This window comes from Urocitellus parryii, chromosome 13 (assembly GCF_045843805.1).
Source record: "Urocitellus parryii isolate mUroPar1 chromosome 13, mUroPar1.hap1, whole genome shotgun sequence".
Lineage (NCBI taxonomy): Eukaryota > Metazoa > Chordata > Mammalia > Rodentia > Sciuridae > Urocitellus > Urocitellus parryii.
The window spans coordinates 10,911,421-10,924,738 of record NC_135543.1 but is presented as its reverse complement, the minus strand read 5'-3'; the positions used below and the strand labels follow the sequence as shown (position 1 = coordinate 10,924,738).

Genomic DNA, 13,318 nt, shown 5'->3' with positions numbered 1-13,318 from the left:
TAGGTTTAATATAAACCTTTCTCAGACTGATCAAGTTATTGCTCAGTGGACTAATTTTTGGTCTGACATTATTACTCAATTTTTGTCCACAAATACACCAGAAGTGCAAAGCTTTATTTATATAGCATGTATTTTTCTTATTCCAATGCTCACTTAAAGAAAAAATGAATGCAAAACCAATTATTGCCACCCTTGTCATCCATAGGTCATAGAGGAGAATGACAGAGGCTACAGTCTAATGTAGTTTTATTTTTAGTGTCAAAAATTTTATAAGTATGACCCTTTTCCAATACTTTCATCTTATGACCAGGATTGTTCTTTGTGACATGAAAATTTAGAATGTTTTAAAAAGGCAAACATATTTTTAAAATTTTAAAATTTCAATAGTATAATAATTTATTTTTATGAATTACGTTTTGTCATACTATCTTAAGTAGTAGTCACAATTGTTTAGTGAAGTCCAATGGTAAATGTATTTACCTCTTTTTTTGAAGAGAAGGAGGCTAAGAGTAAAGACTCAAATAATTGCTGGAAACCTTGGTGCACACGTGGAATCCCAGTAACTTAGGAGCCTAAAGCAGGAGGATGGCAGTTTTGAGGCTAGCTTTTGCAAGTTCCTGGCCAGTCTGGGCAAGTGAGCAAGACACTGTATTAATTTATTCAATTGATGTTCTACCTCAGTCTGGTAGACTGAGGAATAGTTCCCATTTTCAGATTTTCTTTAGGCAAATGGACTAAAAAGTGCTACGCCAGGTCATTTATATCAGCCTATATTTGATTAAAGAGATATGAGAAAATAATGAGAGCAGCAGTACAGTGCTGTATTCTTTGGTGTTGGTTTTATAATCATAAATTATGAAATAAACGTTGGGTAAAATTGTAATGAAGGGCATGGGGAGTCTGGCATCCAAGGACATACATATATCTTTCAATGTCTTTGTATGTAGGGTGTGTGTGTGTGTGTGTGTGTGTGTGTGTTGTATAAGAGCTGGACAAACAGAGGAATGAGAACACGAGTCTTTCTCCATGAGGGCTCTGCCTCCTGGGGAATGTAGCCTTGTAAATGTGAAACACAGCACGCAAGTGTGACTATGAGCACACAGCACCAGGTCTCTGAGCTCCATCTAGGCAGTTTAGAGGATTAAGGGGAACAATTTAGAGATATAGGATGTTTTGATTTTATTTATTTATTTTTGCTTTGTTTTACCTAGCAGTATTGAAACACTAAATGTTAGAAATTGAAATAAATCAACAATTACCATCTTACAAAGTGGATTATAGACTTACCATATTTAATACCAGCACACTGTTTATGGAGAAGGTGGAATATGATGATAAAAAGGATAATTCTTAAGGAGTTTATAAATTATGGAAGGAATTTGCTATGAAAACAACTAAAGTTAAGACTTGCTATATGAAGCATAATTAAATGAATTCTGTCACAGAAATTCAAACGAGATGCTATAAAAAGATTGGATTGTAAAGCTTCAGTGAGAAGGAACTTGCATTTGGCTGAATTGGATTTCAGTGAGTGGGCCAGACGACGAGGGGCATGTGTTGGAAAGGATGCACATGGTTGATATGCTCAGGCCACAGGGACTAGTCCAAGACGCTTGGAGCAAAGAATGCACTGTGAGATGTGGTGGACAAGCTGGGTTAGAGAGATGGTGTCCAGGAGGTTGGGTTCCATGCTTAGAAACCCATTGACCACAGGAGCAGTTAAGCATATTTGATGAGTATGCTCAAAATCCAAAAGAATGAAGGTCAAGAGATCAAATGGTCCAGTTACTTTGTAATAACCCCCAAACAACTAGTTTCTCAGCAAAGATTTGCTTCCCACAAGTTCTAAAATGATCTTAAACACTGCAACAGATGCTCCCTGAAATGGGCAGACCTAAGGGGCAGGACCACTGGGCAGCCCCCCGGTCAGACCCATGTTCTGGTCCACCCCTAAAGTCCTCTTGAGCCAACCTCAGGAGCAAGTGTGAGTTGCTGTCATCCTCAGTATCATGTTTTGTTACTCATCAGTGAAGATACTATTGATATTTTTAAAAAGCATATTCAGTGAGGGACATTATAGAATATTGTTATATTTAAAGAAAATATTTTCTTACAAGTGTTATGACAGACTAGACAATGTGAGTCATTAAGAGTAGAGGATAATTGATAACTTTTCCAATAGGCCAAGTGTCAGTTTTCAAAATATTGAACTAGGACCTCAGCTCAGAGAGAATGAATAAAGGACCAAATATAGTGGAGAAAACGGGGAGGAGTTCTCTGTCAAGTAGGAGGAGATGTAACCTTTGTGGGTTATTAGGAAAGACATTTGAAGCCACATATAAAGGTTCCTCTGCATTCCTTCCTGTATAGATCGGGAGAGTCCAACCCAGTTTGGTATTCCTGCATTTCACTGTTCACAGTGCTTACAGTGACATGTCGGAGTCACACACCAGTTGTGTCTCCACCTCTGCTTGTCTTCTGCCTTATCATGAGGTCGACTCAACCAAATGGTTCTGTGGTCCTCAATTGTTGATTCATTTGGGAAAAAATGTTACTATATTATAAAAATATTTATTTTGGAGTCATGACAAATATTTTTCAGAGAATTTAGAAAAGCTGAGTTTTGTCTGATGATTAATGAGTAGAGTAGTGGAGTTTTTTGTTTTTTGTTTGGTTGGTTGGTTTTTGGTTTTTGGTTATTTTGTAGACTAAGTTCAGGATAACATTTACAAAAACTATCTGCATGTGAAAAAGGTATAATATTGTGGGTCTCACTCTGCTCCAAATAGAATTCAAATATTTTGGGGGGGTTGTGCTTTTCATTGGTTTATTCATTCATTTACATATTATGGGACTATAGATTTTTGTTTTCCTGTTCATAAGTTTTTACCACGTGGAGTTACACGTTTCAGTTTTGTTTGTAAGAGCTGATATTGACAAAGATGTGTAAGGTGTGTGGTGTTTGTGTGTGTGTGTGTGTATGTATGTATGTGCCTCTATGGGGACACCTGAGTTAGCTTAAAAATCTCCTTGCTATTTCTAAGTTACTACACTTTTCTTCTTTGGTAAGCATTCTTCTTCATCAAGGGGAGAGAGCAGCTTTTCACTAGCAGCATGGATTTGATTCCACCTATTAAGAGTAGTCGGATGGTCATAGTCCCACAGATGAACTGTCTGAGTATATCCGGTAACTGTGCATCCATTTGAACATTCCAAAGTTGGTCATCACTTGTAACCACAGATGCTTGCATTCACCTTGCAAGGACACAGTTTAGACTCCAAGAAATTTTCTGCTTGTGAATTTTGGCAGTGATTACTAGCCTGGTGATTGAACCAGCTGGGAAAAAATTGTCAGTGATGGGGAAAAGGTAAAGTTGAGGGCAACTGGAAAAGGATTTGTGGTGTGTGTGTGTGTGTGTGTGTGTGTGTGTGTGTTAGAGCAGGGTTAGTAATAGAAAAGTTATGTGATCCTTGAATGATAGGTGAAATAAGCAGTATGAAGCTTCTACTTTTAAACTCTTCTGTGTCAGTAACAGAGATCAACCAATACCACCATCATCCAAAAATGCCACCTGAGAGTCTGGGGTAAAGCTCATATACAGGATTAAGGTGTGCTTTATATTGAAAGTAATTTCTGGGGGGGTGTCCCCTACCTGGAAAACCACAGGGGCATTATATCACCCTGCTATGAAGACAGCAGTCGCTTGACAAGAATTATTTAATGAATCTTAAAGACTGGTTCTATGAGTGGGATTCCTGAAGGTGAGATAGAGATGTAGAGAAACTTTGACTGAAGATGGATTACTAATATTCCTACAGTCATCTGGGTGTCCCCTGAGGTTTCACACTGCCATTATCAGTAGCCACTGGAGAGTCACCAGCGATGGATGCAGGAGCCGAGATGGAGGCAGTGTTAGGAGAATGGTGTTGAGACTGAGTTGTGGAACACGTTCATATCAGCTTAAAAATAATTTGTCTGTCTTCACACTTGTCTGAGGACTCACTTATGCTGCTGTGGGTTGTTGCATTTACTGTTGTTTACGTAGTGCAAGAAAGGACTCCTCTGGTAAGTCAAAAAGTGCGTTGATGGGAACCAGGGTGAGAGTGATCAGGTGAGAGCTGGCTGCAGGATCCCTGTCCTGAAGTTCCTCTCTGCAGAGAGTCTTGATGTCCTTGCCACCCAGGGCAACAGTCTACCTCTCAGACAGAAGCTCATTTTGGCGAGGGGCGACTTGGACCTTGTATGAGCCTGCCCGTTTTCATAATCCTGGTGCTGGGAGAAAGCTGGCTAGATGAGACCAGGCAACGTCCTTAGCTTTTCCAAATCTATAAGTAGCATCGTGTGGGTAGTTTTGAATATTAAATGAAATGCTGTGCTGTCCACAGCAGCTCTTGGGCTGGCTATGGGATATGTTGCTGAGAGATCGAAGACAGTACCCTGAGATGGCATGGGGAACACAGGGTTTATTGACACCTACAAACAGGCTACCAGCTACGGCCGCCTGTAACCACCAGCTACATGGGTAGTGCTCTGACTCCTGTCACTACTACGGAGGGAGGACCTTTACAGTCTAATGTATGTATGAATTGATGACATGGTTAGTTTTGACCATGGTTAGTTATTTGACCAGCATTCCAGGGAGCAATTGCCTTTAGGATAACTTCAGAAAAGAACACTTCTCACAGATGATATTTGCTTCCAGATTCCCAGTACACATTTCTTAGTATCCCTTAGGTAATACTAACAGGACATTCCATCCTGGGTCCACATTCACTGTCCTCTTGACTTGATTAGAGTTTTGGGAATGGAATAGGATATGCCAGGGACATGGTATTTGTTCTAGTGAGCTTTTTCACTGCTATGACTAAAAGACCTAGCCAGAATAATTGTAGAGGAGGAAAATTGTAGAGGAGGAAAAGCTTATTTGAGGGCTTATAGTCTCAGAGTTTTCAGTCCATAGACAGCTAGCTGCATTTCTTGGGGCTCAAGATGAGGCAGAACATCATGGCAGAAGAGTGTAGAGAAGGGAAGGAGCTCACATGATGATCAGAAAGCACAGAGAGACTCCACTTGCCAGATACAAAATATATACCCCAAAGGGCACATCCTTAAGGATCTACCTCCTCCTCCAGCCACATCCTCCCCAGTGACTACTCAGTTAATCCCACAGGGGATTAATTCACTGATGGAGTTAAGGCTCTCATAGCCCAATCATTTTTCCTCTAAACCTTCCTACATTGTCTCATGCATGAGCTTTGGGGGGAACATCTATCTCACATCCAAACCATAACAGAATTGGATGTCCCTCTCTTTTCCAAGGATCATGTTATACTATATAAAGAATAGTAAGAATAGAGCCTGACACCTAGTTAAGTTCTCATGACCCAATCTATAACAATTCTCAAGTTTCTTTCTTCTTAAATTGGAGAAAGACACATCTATAATAGTAATCCTGATAAAGACTTAAGGAAATTAATTCACAGCACTTCAAGAATATGACTACCCTCTATGTCAAGCAGATACTCTGCAAGACAATCCACCAGATGACTCCACCCTGAGAAGTTTATAACTCTTGACAGAAACTTATTATTTTATTATTTAGTTCTGACTCAAAATCACAGAAACCAAGGGACACATTGGGTATTTAAGTATCCTGAAGCAGAGTATAAATACAACAGTTACAGTGGAGTGGGAAAGTCACAGAGATCCATGGTGCCAAAATCTGTGTCTTCCATGGATACCAGGGAAGAAAATGTGCCCACACTTGCCTAAGTGGTTTTCCATATTTTATATTTTTAGAACCTCATCTTTTGAAAAATGCAAATGGAGTCTGTAGGGCACTGAAAAGCCTTGTTATTTGGTAAATCGGGTTTTTACATTCATATTAACAAAAGTCCTGGATGATGGCAGTTACAGGAGATGAAAGATTGTTGAAATGACAGATTGAGTAGTGTGTTTCTCAGGTTATGGAGTTCAGGAAAATGTGTAATTATTTCTGAGTTTCCTAAGGTTCCTCTGTTCAACATAATGTTCCGACATACAGCAGGGACAGTTTCAGATAGAAAATGCAAATCAGTAGGTGCTGCCCCTGCTGCCAAGGCTGGGGTTAATCATGCAAATCTAATGCAGTTCTTGGTATTTCAAGAAAGGTTTTAGTTGAAGTCCCATGCACGTATTGATTTAAAATTCCTACTTTAGAGAGCAGTGTAATTTTTTTTTTTTTTTTAGCTTCAAATTCTAAAATACAGAACAGGATTTGGAGACAGATTTAGTAACTGGACATCCATCCACATTGGTTAATCATGGAAAGGGGTGTGTGTGGGTGTGGGGTTGGGAAGGGAGACAGGGACCCATAAAGAATGTGGGGTTTTCTAAAAAGCATATTAAATGATGCCTTAGAATTGAATTGACCAATGTTCTCTAGAAAAATCCCTTTGCTTGGAATAGGGATCAACCAGTTATACATGTTTACTGAATGTCTGCTGTGTTCAAAGAAGATGGCTAAAACTGGCAAGGACAGATCAAATAAAAAATAACACTACAACAAGTTCTGTGGGAATGCTATAAAATACCTTTGGAAATGAGACTGTTTACAGGAAGAAATGAAATTGTCTTGCTCTCAAGTGCAAGATGACACATTCTAATAGCCTTTCTGCTGTGCACAATAAGCGTTCAGCTTATCTTTCCAAGAACAATAAAATTTCATGTACAGCTGCCTGACATAAGAATTATTTTTACATATCTCCATATCGCTGACTCTCTTGTAAGTTAATCTCATCTCACATGAATTTTTCACCAGCTTCACTCTGATGTTGATAAAGGAGATGGTTCCATCAAATACATCTTGTCAGGCGAAGGGGCAAGTTCCATTTTCATTATTGATGAGAACACTGGGGATATTCATGCTACCAAGAGACTCGATCGTGAGGAGCAGGCCTACTACACTCTCCGAGCTCAAGCGCTGGACAGGCTCACCAACAAACCCGTGGAGCCCGAATCAGAGTTTGTCATCAAAATCCAGGATATCAATGACAATGAACCCAAGTTTTTGGATGGGCCTTACACAGCAGGAGTTCCTGAAATGTCTCCTGTAGGTAAGTGAAGACTATACTGTTTTGCTGTGTGGTGTTAGGAAGTTTGTCTTTAAAACTAAGTTGTTATTAGGTACAGAGAAAAAAGCACATTAGTGTATGTAGGACAATCATCAGTTGCAATGAAGGGAAAAATTGAGTCATGCTAGTAACCAGAAATTCATCATTCTATACATTATTTTATTTGTATGGAATATTAGGAAGTACTGTTTACACTTTTGAATTTTACAGATTTCATTTTACATAGCCATCTCTGTGTCTTTAAGAACTACTTAGGGGTTATAGTTCCTTTTTCATTTAATGTTAATTTATTTTAAAAATGCAATTAAAATTATGCTTAAGAAGTTAAAAGCAAAATCCTTGCGGACACAGCACCATAACACTTGTGTGGTGATAGGACAGGGTTCACTGACCAGACTGTGACTCCCTCAGGGGCTGCCCAGGCTCACACTTGGATCAGCCATCTGTAGTGCCTGTGTGTGGTGCCTGTGGTTGGACCCTCATATACCGTCGTGTGACACCGCTAACTCATCTTAGTTTCTCCAAGTGAAAATTGAATAGTGAGTATATAATAATGATAAAATGATCTTCAGCTAGAGATACATAGAAGAACAATGAAGGCTGTGGCAAAGGCCTTTTGGAAGTTTTTCCTTACTGGAAAAGTAGCAAGTAAAGGGCTTCCAGCATGTACTCTATAGCAAATAGTATAAATTCTGGCTTAAATTCCCATTATTCAGCTACTTGTGGAATTGGTTTCAGCAAGGTGTCATTTAAGTGTGGACAATCTTACAAATAAAAAAAAAATGAAACTGGAAAAAAGGCCAGTAGAGTTATATCTGTCTTCTTGTTTGGGGTATTTAAGGAGGATGTTTATTTAATATGTTACAGGAGCTTGTAACACATTTTAGCCAATGTGATCCTTTTTGTTCTTTAAAGAGGTCATTTCATTCACTCACTCATTCAGAGGACACATCAACTATACAATGGGGACAGAGATTGCATAGATGTTCTGTGTTTTCTTTGAGGGTCATGATTTAGTGGTTCTAAATTTCTATTCTTGTCAGAAAGGGAAGATTTTTTTCAGGCACCCCAGCTCCAGCTGCTAGAGGAATGAGAAAGAAGAATCGTCCTGAGAAATTCTGAACCACAGAGGCAGAATCTCACCAGAGCTAGCACATGTAGAAGCATTTCAGTGCCCAAACCATACTTTAAAGAGATTCCTGCCCACTATTTGTTTACAGCAGCAGCAACAGGAGTGGCAGTAGGATTCCAGGGGTTTTGGAGTAAAGAGAACCACATTTTCTCAGATTAGTAATGTCTAGGAAGACAGAAAAGTTTGAGAGTTTGAGGGATGTGACTCAGCTTAGCAGTTCTAGTTCTTTGAGGCATTTTTGGTGTTAGTGGCTTACTGAGATTTTCTTCTCCTTATAGAATACAGCTGTGTACATTCAGGGTATGTGAACTTCTGTGTTAGAAGCTGCCTTCTGGTTTTGATTATGATGGCCTATTTTACTATCAAATGGCATGCTTATTACACACAGAGACAAGTTATTTTATTTACTTGCTTGAGTCAAAGAAGTTCCACCCTTTGTAGAAGATTATTTTCAAACATCTTTAGAATTCACTTGAAAACCAATTTAAATTACTGGATTAATATGAAAATTCAAACACAGAATAATGGATACCAACATTAAATATGTTTTATAAATGTATAACAAGTCATAATTTAATGCAGTTTCTAATTCTCACTAAGCATTTATAGCAGCCACTAAGTGGTATGGTTTGTACAATACAAACTTTTAGAGCTTAATCAGAAATATATTAATTAGATATTAACTAATTATATATTTTTAAAAAACACTAATAAGCCCCTAGCACAGTTCGGTCTTTTCCAGAAGAGCTTATATAAATATGGAAAGTATATTTGTTTGCAAATATTTGTGAATGTGTATGTTTGCTTGTGTTTATTAAATATAATCTATCATGTATTATGTATCAAATTAATTAAAATTTCAGAAATAAATGTATTATTATTCTAAGCACGGTTTACTGAAGTTCAGGTTTTCATTACTTTGTTTAAAATTGTTTATTGAATTTTTAAAAATGCTGCCATACACATAACTAAATAGATTCTATACAATTTGAAACAAAATAGATAAGGTAAATTATAATATGAAAAAATGGAGTGTATTTGTAAAAATGAGCATTAATGACTTTTATAAAGCATTTTAAAAGACAACTGTGAGAAACACATTTAAAGAAGATGAAATATTTAAATTCTGTATTTTAGAAATTATCAGCAACAAAACCCTTAAAGAATACATAAAGGCCCTTTTCCTTCTCTGTCATGTATAGATTATATAACAATCTATACATAAAGATATAAACTAAGTAAGTGTGTGTCTCTCTAAAATTTTGAAAGTTGCTTTCCAAGTGGGAAAAAAAGGAACAGTTCAGAATAAATGCTCTTCATATTACATTAGTTACAGCATGAAAAAATGAAGAAACTTGACATTCAATATGGAAAAACAACTAGTAATGCCACTTTCAAGTTACCATGCATTTCCTTTTTGGAAGAGTTCTGGTAGTTTTTAAGTTGAATGTTTTGTTTTAAAATCTCTTAGTAAAAACAATTTAAAATAAAACAATTATCAAGGAGATAAGGTAGCCATATAATATCCAATTAAATCTATCAAACATTCTTTGTGTAATTAATGAAAGTGTGGTTTCTGTTGACTCTACCCACTTACATCGTTAAGGTATCCACAAAGATTCCAGCATCTATCAACATCTCAGACTGCCTTTTGGACAGCAATTGAAACTAGTAGAGTTTGTTCTGGATGGAAACTTGCTACCTGCCCTTAATGGATAAGATGCGTACAATTACAGCCCCATTTGTTCTTGCTTTCCCATGGTAACATGCATCCTCAATGGTATTTTTATGCCAGACTATTTTCATATCCCTTCATGATTTCAAAGTTTTTATTAGTATTTATTATCTCTCTAGGTTTATATTAATAAAAAAATCAATGTTTCACATGACTTGAAAGAGGATGAATTAAAAATTACAAATAAATCTCTACACCATTTGACCCAGCAATCCCTCTCCTGGGTCTATACCCAAAGGACTTAAAAACAGCATACTACAGGGACACAGGGACATCGTTGTTTATAGCAGCACAATTCACAATAGCTAAGTGGTGGAGCCAACTTAGATGCCCTTCAATAGATGAATAGATTTTAAAAACTCGGCATATATACACAATGGAATATACTCAGCAGTAAAAGAGAATAAAATCATGGCATTTGCAGGTCAGTGGATGGAGTTAGAGAAGATAATGCTAAGTTAGAGAAGATAATCCCAAAAAACCAAATGCTGAATGTTTTCTTTGGTATAAGGAGGCTGGTTCATAGTGGGTTAGGGACGGGGAAGATGGGCGGAATAGACAAATTCCATATAAGGCAAAGAGGTGGGAGGGGAAGGGAGGGGCATGGGGTTATAAATGATGGTGGAATGTGAGGATCATTATTATCCAAAGTACAGGTATGAAGACACGAATTGGGTGAATATACTATGTATACAACCAGAGATATGAGAAATTGTGCTCTATATGTGTAATAAGAATTGTAATGCATTCCGCTGTCAAAAATAAATAAAAATTTTAAAAAAATTTAAAAAATACAAATAAACTTAACATAGAATCTGCAATATTTTGTGAGTTTTTCTGTGTTGCTACATATGACAGTTTTTAATCTGAGTGTTTCTGGATTGTCACTTAGGGACTTCAGTGGTACAAGTGACAGCAACGGATGCTGATGACCCTACATATGGGAACAGCGCCCGAGTGGTCTACAGTATTCTGCAGGGGCAGCCGTACTTTTCCGTTGAGCCCAAGACAGGTAAAAACTGAAACTTAGCACAATTTTTGGTTATCATTTATATCATGGCTTAGAATTAACATAAGCTGTTTTTATTAAATAGGGTTGATTATAGACACTATATTATGTTTTTCCAAATATATTGACTTTGATTTAAAAAGTAGAATATTATTCATAAAGGAGTTATAGCCTTTTCAAGAATAGTTTGTGATGTTTATCTGAATTCCGTGAAAAATAAAACAAATGCTATTTATTCAAAAGTATTTCAATTGCTATCTGCTGTGTATAAGAAAATTTTGATTATTTAAATTTAAGTGTATTCTTGTTTGTTTCCTTTGGTTAATTCACATTGGGTTATTATATGCAGTAAAATTAAAAACTCAAGCAGAAAGATCTCTGCCCAGCAATTGAACAGATAGTAAGTAAGTTCAGTTTGTCATTCTAGAGGCTGGTTTTCTCCGGGAAATTAGTTGAAACAATTAGTTGATCTGATAAATGAAATTAATTTTTCTTTTTAGCTTTAGAGAAACTTTTTTTGATGAGGTGAGAAATTGCATGACTAGAACATTTATGTGACTGGTTTATTATGTTTTGCTTTAAGCTGAAATAGTTTTTATTAAATAAGACTATAACAAGAGGGGTTGTTATCTCAGTTATAAAATTATTATTTAGTGTGTTAGGATATCTGATTCTGTGGAAAGATAGTTGTCCATATTGTTGGTTTGTGCCATTGATTATTTTTATAACCATGAAAATGTGGAAATTCTCTACTTTTAGAAAAAAAAATGTAGTTGTGGATGGGCAGAATGACTTTATTTTATCTATTTATTTTTATGTGGTGCTGAGGATGGAACCCAGTGCCTCACGCATTGATAGGCAAGCACTCTGCCACTGAGCTACAGCCTCAGCCCTAGGAATTCACTGTTATAAACAATTCTGCCTTTACAATGGAGTAGAATCTTTACATATCTAAATTTATGGTAATAAATATTAATAGTACCTATGATTCTAAATGAATATTTTAATGGAACTGATCCTGTCTTGTATATTTACAAAAATAGCAATATTAATTCATTCTCAAATCTCTACATGGGGAAATAATTTAAACATCTTTTGGAAATAACATGAACAGAGAGGTAAATTTATTTCTGGCCCATTCATTGGAGCTTTTATAAAGACTACAATGCATGTTTTATACCAGTATAATGGCATAGTTTGGGAACCTCCTGGAAAGTCTAAGAGGGGAGAAACATTTATAGTTAAGCAAGTATTCTAGGAAAAGTAATGAAAGTACTGAATTCATGATAGGAATTCGGTGAATATAGAAAGAGTGCTGATGTTTGACTCAATGATGGATCTTAGAAACCTCAATTTGAACACCTACCCCTTCCCTTATATATCTGCTTTTTTTCCAATCTAGAAAGACATTGACAAGTTTCTGACAATTTTCTCACAAATTATATACTCTTTCATTATGTAACCATCCCCAAAATAGCATGTACTAATCCCAAGGGTTAAATATTTTCCTGCTACTAATGAATGGCTTGGGATTTTTAGTTCTGCTGTAAGATGACAGAATTTTCCAGTAGTCCTATGAGATAAATACCTCACCAATTAATAATCAACAGAACAATATCACATGCCATGATATCAGTCCTTAAGTAAGTAAACTCAATTTTAGTTTCAGAATCCAAAGAAATTCCTTTTACAGAAGAAGAAGAAAGTCTATTTTTAATGTAGCAATCATGGTAATCATTGGGATTTCTCTTTTTACGGTCATTAATACAGAGATATTGTGAGCATTTTTGCCCTCTCAGCTAATTCATGCTACACAGAAGGCACTTTTTCTGGGGAAAAAAAGTTGCATCTTTTTTATGACAAAAATGGAAATTTTTCAGTCCTTTAGGGCATGGAGAGCTGTAAATCAAATTTTAGTTAGCCTTCCGTATGGGGTGTCAATCTGCTTCTTATCTATGTGAGAAATAACATTATTTTCCACTTCTCAAAACCTAAGGGTTTTGGAAAAGAAAGTTAATTTTTGACAGGAAAAATGTTGAATATATGCTAAATAAAGATTGTCAAAAATAGGCCCAGGCAATACCTTCCCATAAGTTTGTTTAACTGTTAAGAAGAAAGTAGCAAGTACTTAAGACCTCAGTGCATTATTCCACCCGAAGCTGTGCTCACTGGCCCTGTGACTAGGAGTCAATTGTATTTTTCACTTTAATTTTTTCCTTTGCAAAACCAGAATTTAAGTAGCTGCAAAATTGTTAACAGTATTGACAACTTACTTTTATAAGCCAATAAAATGGTACCAGAAACAAGATACTGCAGTACTGCAAAGATC

At 36.6% G+C, this 13,318-nt stretch overlaps 1 protein-coding gene across 1 annotated transcript in view; it reads left to right on the top strand.

The window, feature by feature from the left end:
- Positions 1–13,318, top strand: part of Cdh7 (cadherin 7) — a 107,584-nt gene that overhangs the window by 29,953 nt on the left and 64,313 nt on the right. Inside the window, exons 2-3 of the mRNA XM_026407485.2 lie at positions 6,801–7,095; positions 10,873–10,992. Of these exons, the coding sequence (XP_026263270.1) occupies positions 6,801–7,095; positions 10,873–10,992 (415 nt within the window). The remainder of the gene's footprint in view (positions 1–6,800; positions 7,096–10,872; positions 10,993–13,318) is intronic.